Source organism: Curcuma longa, chromosome 12, assembly GCF_044706935.1.
Source record: "Curcuma longa cultivar G26 ecotype Majalengka, Jawa Barat chromosome 12, ITB_CL_G26_1.1, whole genome shotgun sequence".
NCBI lineage: Eukaryota > Viridiplantae > Streptophyta > Magnoliopsida > Zingiberales > Zingiberaceae > Curcuma > Curcuma longa.
In genome coordinates this window covers 9,369,582-9,377,601 of record NC_133872.1, presented here as the reverse complement: position 1 = coordinate 9,377,601, position 8,020 = coordinate 9,369,582, and the positions used below count along the sequence as shown (strand labels likewise).

Genomic DNA, 8,020 nt, shown 5'->3' with positions numbered 1-8,020 from the left:
CTCCTAGGAAGGACACTAAATCGTTCAATAAGCCTATTTGGGAAGAAATTGAATAACCATAAATGTACAATCATTTAGCTACTGTGAATGAAATTATGGTTTAAAATTTTGAGTCGTATCGAAGTTTTAATTTATGACCGGAACGATATAGTTTTAGTACTGTATCGTGCCTGTTAGTAGTAGCTCTAGAGCCAATTATATGATGATTGAGTAGGGACTTTTATATCATATTCTATTATTAATAAAGAAAAGGTCTTTTGGTTATTTTACTTACTTTATGTTTGTGTCAAATAATTAAGTATATTAATGTCCTTGGGTAGTTAGTTCTAATCTACATTATATCGATTGTTTGAGTCGATAGTGAGATGATGTAGAAACACTACTCTTAATCATTCCTAGACATACATTAATATTCAAGGATGATATTAATGCATTGAGACTAACATGTAGGTCAACTGGATGACTTGATCTCATAAGTCATGGATATGAGATATCAAGTTGACACATGGATATACATTAAAGAATGTATACTGAATTGACTCGCCATGAGAAAGTTTCATGGATTATTATATGAATGTCATAAACTTTCTCATGTGACTATGTATGAATAGTCTTTAGATCTAAAGTCATTACGGTTTCCTACATAAGGAGTTATGTACTTTGGTGTCGTCAAACGTCACCCGTAATATGGTGGACTATAAAGGCGATCACTGGATATGTAACAAATTATGCGGAGGGATGTGAGTGATGTAGATGGGATCTATCCCTCGCATATGATGAGAGTGATATCTTGCGGCCTCTTGATAGAGTAGGACCATGAAATGCATGACCATGCTCGAATGAGTCAATATAAGATATTGAGCTCATTTGCTTGAGTGAGCCTATTTGGGGATCAAAAAACATAAAGATTGATAAGAGGATGACACAATCTATGTCTTATTGATCAATCTAGATATTAAGGATAGAAGAACATTGTCATATATTATTATAGACACGAAGGTTATGTCGGATCTCGACATTTTTATTACTTGGGTAGCAATGATGCATTGCTAGATGCCACTTATTACTTATGTTTTTAAAATGAGTTTTAGAGACATTGCCAACGTTTCAAGAACCTATTGGGTCACATACAAATAATTTTCTATTTTGGAGATGAGTTCATTTTAGTTTGACTAAAGGAACAGTTAAGCTCATTGGATGACCTAAACTTGAGTTAGACTCAAGTTGGTTGAATTTGAGTTAGACTCAAATTAAACCAAGTTGATGAATGAAGGTTGATTCATTATGCATTATTAATATGGATTAATCATGCATTGAAGAAGAGGAAGTTATCATGCACGATTAATAAGATTAATCATGCATTGATGAGAGAATACCAAAAGCCTAAAAACATTTGGTATTCATGGTTTGGGTATAAAAAGAGTTTTTCTTCCCAAAAGTCATATTGGATGTTTATCTTCTTTCCTTTCTTCTTCTTGGCCGAGCACATCACAAAAGAGGTTGCTAGCACAATCAAAGTTTTCTCCAAAAGTGAGTGTTCGTGTGGATACGCATAGAGGCACAGACACTTGAACGTGCAAGAGATCCAACAAACTTTGGACAAGCGGGATAAGCGAAGGGCACGCTCTAAAAGTATATCCTGTCAGATAGGATTTTGTAGATCTAACTTGTATGAGTTTTCTTTCGCATGGATCATTCAAGAGATTCTTTTTCCGTTGCGATTTGTTGTTTATCACATAGTATTCCCTATAGTGCTGTGTTGATATAATTTCAGTATTTTTTTAATATAAAATATATTACTAATTTTTTTTAACTTAAATATTTAAAAAATAAAAAAATGGAAAATATATAGATATGATAAATAAATAAAATTTATTATATATTTTTAGAATTAAAATAAATAATATATATATTAAATTAATATGATAATTCTATTAAGATTTAATAAAATCTATTTAGATTATCTCAACTATAGTCGAGAGTTAATTGAAATTATTAAATTAATTTTCATTAAAAATTAAAACTCGCGATCACACCTGTGTGCAACCTGTAACCTCGCAGCTCGCACGAGCCCTCCGAAGCAGCCGATGGGGTCGTACAAGCCCTTCGACATTGTCTCAGGGTCGCGAGACCTCTGACGCGGCCGAGGGGGTTGTGTAACCCTCCAAGGCAGCCGAGGGGTCGCGCGACCCCTCTGAGGGGAGTGTCGGTCTTTGTACCGTACCGGTGGGCGGACGGAACGAAATATTTCGTCCATGGCATCCGGTACGGCATGAGATTTGAAACTATGATGAAGGTATGCCTAGTATGACATGAGATTGTAAGGGGAGAAATATAACCTACAAGCAGTTGATTTAGATATGAAATTCCAGACTTCAATTGGAAACAACCATCTAAAAACCGCAGTCTCTGATTCGAAGTGATCAGGAGCAATTGATCTAGTTTTCCAATTAGAAACCACTTATACAAGAAATAGAAAGGAACTTTAAGCCATGATACAAATCCAATGATATGAAATGGTATGATAGAAATGAATTCACCACCTCAAGGATAAGTAATATCATCTCAACAATAAGAATTCCAGTTTAGCAGTTGAAACCACTTATACAAGAAATAGAAAGGAACTTCAAGCTATGATACATATCCAATGATATGAAACGGTATGATAGGAATGAATTCACCCCCTCAAGGATAAGTAATATCACCATAATGATAAGAATTCCAATTTAGCTCATCACTTAAAGGAATCCAAGAGATAAGAAACTAAGAGGCAAAGTATTTTTTTCCCCTCAAGTCAAACATAATTTTTTTTTTTTGCAAAATTTGATCCCCGTTTTATACTTGGAACATCCTTCCAAGAATAGGACTTCATGCACCATTCATGCAAAAAACTAGAGTTCCAAGACAACACAAAACACAACACACTTAAGGCCAGTCTATAACTACCAACACTGATCAGTTACTAAGATAGGAGCTATTTACTAGAAGGAGGATTCATCTCTATAGGGAGAAAACATGGAGAAGCCATAAATATGAGTTAAGCAACTTCATATTATACTTATTAGGCTTTACACGGTATGACATAGGCCCAAAAGCTTACATTGCAACTATGGCCAATATGAACTAGGCAACCTTCTTTGTGTTTTGAGTGAGAAAGATGGTAAAAGATGTTGGCATCCTTTGGAAAAACAAATCAAATTTTTTGAGTTCAAGTTAGCATCATGTATAGAACAAAGGAAATAGTAATACTTTACACTTTCATAACATGGTGAAATGCCCTTATTGAAAATAGTGGAAGGATTGTGTCTAAGATGACACACTAACTTAATATTAGTGGTTAGAGTTGTGAAAGTTTTGCCCACCCATAAATCTCGATGAAGGTCTTGTGTTTAAGTTGACACCCTAACTCGATATTGGTGGTTAGAGTTGTGAAAGTTTCATCCATCCATAAACCTTTAGTTTGTACCCTCATAAATGTAACAATGTCCTCTGATCTTAGTTTTCACACTTTATTTAGCTCGTTGTGAATTTTTTTTTTTTAAATCTGGTTTTTTAGACAAATAGTAGTTTCAAAATCATATGACATGTAGTCCATTTTTCAAAATTGTAAATGTGCTTCAGTGGCTTAGGTGGGTCACACAAATGCATGTATAGTCATAAGAGTATTTTAGGAAACATGTGTGTGATTTGGTAAATATAAAAGTGTAGTGCATGATTCGAGTATTAGTGAAAGTGAAGTGCGTGGTTTAGTAAAATGCCGAAATAACAATGAAAGCTAAGCAACAACAAAAAAATCTAGCTACAAAGGCTAGTAAAAGAAATTCGTTGCTAAGGAAAAATATGCAATGAAGGCTAAGCAAAAGAAAAAAATCCAAGGCAAGCTATGAAAGTTGGTAAAAGGAAAGTCGACAATGAAGTTAGAGCAAAAGTGAGAGTTGGTAATAAGAAAATTCGACAATCAAGGCTGAACTAAAGAGAAAAATACAACTTTAAAGGCTAGTAGAAGAAATTCAATTATTAAGGTTGTTAAAAGGAAAAGTTGCAATGAAGGCTCATCAAAAAGGAAAAATCTAGCTATAAAAGTTAGTAAAAGAAATCAACAATGAAGGCTATCAAAAAGGAATCGAGCTATAAAGGCTCTACTAAAGGGAAAAATATTAGCAATGAAAGTCAAGAGAATAAAGGAAAATTTAGATATGAAGGTGAGATATAAAGGTTGGTAAAAGGATCCTAGCTACAAGGGCTGGTAAAAAGAAAAATCAATGAGCAAAAGGGAAAAATCCAATTATAATAAACGGAATACAACAGCTATGAAGGCTAGTAAAAGAAAAACAATTTAGTAATGATAGCCAAAAAAAAGGGAAAACTCCAACTATCATGGACCGTAAAAGGAATATGAGAAAAATCAGCAATGGAGGTCGAGCAGGATAAACTATCATTGATGAAGAGTAGAGAAAGGAATCTAGCTATGAAGGCTTGTAAAAGCAATATGAAAAATATTCTTATTTATCGTTAGAAAACAAAGAAAAATAGGGAAAAATAATCAATGTGTGATGGTGGTGGAACATGAGAAATATTTTATTATTGCTTTAGGATCCAGAGAATTAATGATGTTGGTGTGAGTTAATTATTTAAATCTGAAGGAAGGGGCAATTTCTTCTTGTAATAGTGGTCGTGGTTTACAGGGAGAAAAACAGGTGAAAAAGTAAAAGGAAATTATAGCTCCCGTAAAGGAGGAAGAGACAAAGGATGCAATAGAGAAATAGAAACAAACGAAAGAGAATTTGATGGAGATTAGTAATAGAAGAGGGAGTTTTATGAAAAAAAAGAGAAATAGGAAAGGAGTGGCATGTTTAGAAAAAAAATAGGGAAGTAAAAGAAAATAGGAAATAGAAAAAAAAATATTTTAGGACTTTTTTTAAAAGATAACAATGATGTGATTGTAGGTAAGAGAAAAAAAGGAAAAAAGTATGTCGAAAAATTGTCAATACCAATCGCTAAGTTTTGGCTTTGATACCATGTCGACAAATTGAAATTTGTATTAACTCCAAACCTATCTAATACATGGGATCCTAACGGATTTTTATTTTTTGATAACATGGCTTGTTCTTTATAAAATAACCTGTTTTTTTAAATACAAATCCTAAAAATTAACAATTTTTTAAAAATAGACTTATTAAAAAAAGTAAACAACTTTTCTATGAGTGCAGTGGTGCCTCACAATTTTTGTACTATTTTAGAACTATGCATTATGTACCCATCTCAATGTTATTGGGACTCCTTAACAAGAATCCTGTCCTTAATAATGAACTGAATGGTTTGTGTACAATCAATAAACAAATGTCATAGACCAAGAAATGGCATAGACCAAGAATTTATGTTTGTTTTACATACCTATTCAATAGGCTTTACCTCCTCACAAGTTGTCATCATTGGTTTAATAAAAGGAAAATAAAATCCAAATTTATGTATGCTGATCAGCTCATGACATTTCAGAGATATAACTGATGCATCTACTTCATTTATAGGTTGCTAAGGGTAGCAAAGCTGGTGGAGAATCCATCCCTATGCTTCTGAGAATACCTAGATTTTTTGACCCTTGGGGAGGAGGCTACCAAATGATTGGTTTTGGTGATATGATTTTGCCCGGCTTACTTATTTCTTTCAGTCGCAGGTTCCCTATTAATTAAGCTGTTTTATGTTTTCTATAAAGTCTATTCTTGCTTTTGAATGCCTTCAGTAATGCAATTATGAGTTCATAGATTCTAGTGTCATATACAGAATTAAGTACCATATATTTGTCTCTGTCTCAAAGGTTTATTGAGGCAATCTAGACTTTGAAATATATGCCTTTTCTCTTCAAAACTATGATTTAAATAAGTTTATAATTTATTTATGAATCAAACACATGAATTATATATATTCTTTTGCCAAAAACCATGTTGTTTAGCACAAATTACATAAAGACTCCATGACCATCTAGAGACCTTCACATCAAGCACACCTTGTTAATGGTACGTGTTAAACTTTGAGATCCATTGACTGAAGAATCATACATGCTACACAAAACCTACAAGATAAATATGTAGTGTATCATATTGATATACTTGGTTGATGAAGTATCCTACAAGTAGATGCAAATTGTAGTATCTTCTTTATTTAAATATGAATCATAGGACAATAAAATATTTAGTTCAAATGGAAACAAATTGTAAATTGAGGTACAATGAGTAAATTATCACTCAGCAAGTTAGAGATTTAACCTAGCTATTTGGTTAATTTATTTCATGAATATGCCCAGCAATGATTGTATTAGTTAGTATAATTAGACATTTAATTTTACATGCACTTATCAATGTCAAGTGTTAGCATGTTTACATGCACTTACTGTGAACCTTACTTCCTTGGCCGTTTCTTTCTTTTACAGGTTTGATAGATTAACTGAAAAGACCAAGTGTACTGGTTATTTCCTTTGGCTTGTAATTGGCTACACTGTTGGTGTGTCATTCTTCTTACCCTAGGTTTTAATTAAAACTGTCTTTCTCCAAATGACAACCTTCCTTAGTCCATGACTACTGTACTTGGTCAAGGAATCCTGGGATTCAGAAAGTTCCAGAAAGCATAACTTGCAACGGAATTCTGGACTTCCAATCCAATGCTTGAAATCTGTTTTTTTTTTTAATTTGAGATTGGATTTTGTGATGCTTGTTAGCTTAACACAATTATTCTGCAGGTTTGTCACTTACCTACCTTGTGCTATACCTGATGGATGGGCATGGCCAACCTGCTTTGCTCTACTTGGTACCGTGCACATTAGGTATTGATGCACTGGCTATTATTACATGCTTTTCATTTGGCCTCATAGACTACTAGTTTGGTTAGTAGTGTCCAATTATTTGGATGGAAGACATGAGAAAGAGATGGCAATACAACATTTCTCTTTCCAAAACTATGTAGCTAAAATTCTTATGTGGTCGACTTCTCAGGTCTTACTGCTGTATTGGGTGGAATTAGGGGAGAACTAAATGAGCTATGGAACTTTAAAGAGAGAGACTATTCCAAATCTGATTCTGCTGGAGCTCTGCCTGCCTAAGCCATCGCTCAAGCTCTTCAAATGGGAACTTGTAGCCGTAGCAAAATTAACCCTCCCCACTTCAACTTAATCAACTCAGTTGATCTGAACCATATTTGATATTTACTTTATTGTACGATGATACAATCCTCATTTTTGCCTCTTAGGTGCAATGTGTTCTTGTTGTATCAGAAATTAGTTTCTATCCTCAAATTTGGGCAGGCTAATTTTGAGAGCAAAAGGAATCATGAATACTTTGTTCCTTAGTAGTTTGTGAAGTTTCCAACAGAAACATCCTTCAAGTACTTTCAGACACTAAAAGAACACAAATAATAGATTATGCATGAGATACTTAAATAAACATTTGCACATTATGAATAATTTTTTTTTATTATTATCAATTTTACTATGATATGCAAATGGTAGATAATAAAAAATTATCCTAATAGTATTGTTGTTTTAGTTAAATATAAAGATAGTACTACTTATCTTCATGGAGATTTAGAAGAAACAGGTAGATCCACTGCCTCAATGCTCTTAGAGTTGGTCCCACGGATATGAAATCTTCATGTAGATTTAGAGATGGGATAGATAGGTGAGATGTGGTTTCCTATGTAGGTGTGCAATCTAATAGAGAATGTCATAACATTAGATGATGTTATTTTTGATATATATATAATTGATATGTTGTGCAATTATATTTGTGCGACTGCTGCGCGACGTTGAGGTGGCTGGGATTTCTCACACGTGCGACGTTGACGTGGCTGAGATTTTTCACGCAACGAAAAAAATTGCAATCTCACCCTAAACCTCCAAACATCGCGATCATCCTCCCTTTGCTCTGCGTCGGTTGCCTCTCCTCTCTCTCTCTCTCATCGCACGTCGCCGCCTCTCTCCGTCGCCTCTCCCTCTTGTTGCCCCCGTTACCACCTCTCCCACTCGTCGCCC

At 34.1% G+C, this 8,020-nt stretch overlaps 1 protein-coding gene across 1 annotated transcript; it reads left to right on the top strand.

Annotated features, from left to right (window-relative positions):
• Positions 1 to 5,558: 5,558 nt before the first annotated feature.
• LOC141842862 (signal peptide peptidase-like 2) lies at positions 5,559 to 7,093 on the top strand. Its single transcript, XM_074730851.1, has 4 exons — positions 5,559 to 5,674; positions 6,428 to 6,498; positions 6,734 to 6,817; positions 6,987 to 7,093. The coding sequence occupies exons 1-4, from the start codon at positions 5,568 to 5,570 to the stop codon at positions 7,091 to 7,093; spliced, it is 369 nt and encodes a 122-aa protein (XP_074586952.1). The 5' UTR covers positions 5,559 to 5,567.
• The last annotated feature ends 927 nt before the right edge of the window (positions 7,094 to 8,020 follow it).

Excerpts from the sequence above, each read along its gene's own strand:
- LOC141842862 (XM_074730851.1), top strand. The coding sequence starts at position 5,568 with ATGCTTCTGAGAATACCTAGATTTTTTGACCCTTGGGGAGGAGGCTAC. Across the intron at positions 5,675-6,427 it reads CTTATTTCTTTCAGTCGCAG|GTTTGATAGATTAACTGAAA; the intron begins GTTCCCTATTAA and ends TTTCTTTTACAG. Across the intron at positions 6,499-6,733 it reads TGTAATTGGCTACACTGTTG|GTTTGTCACTTACCTACCTT; the intron begins GTGTGTCATTCT and ends ATTATTCTGCAG.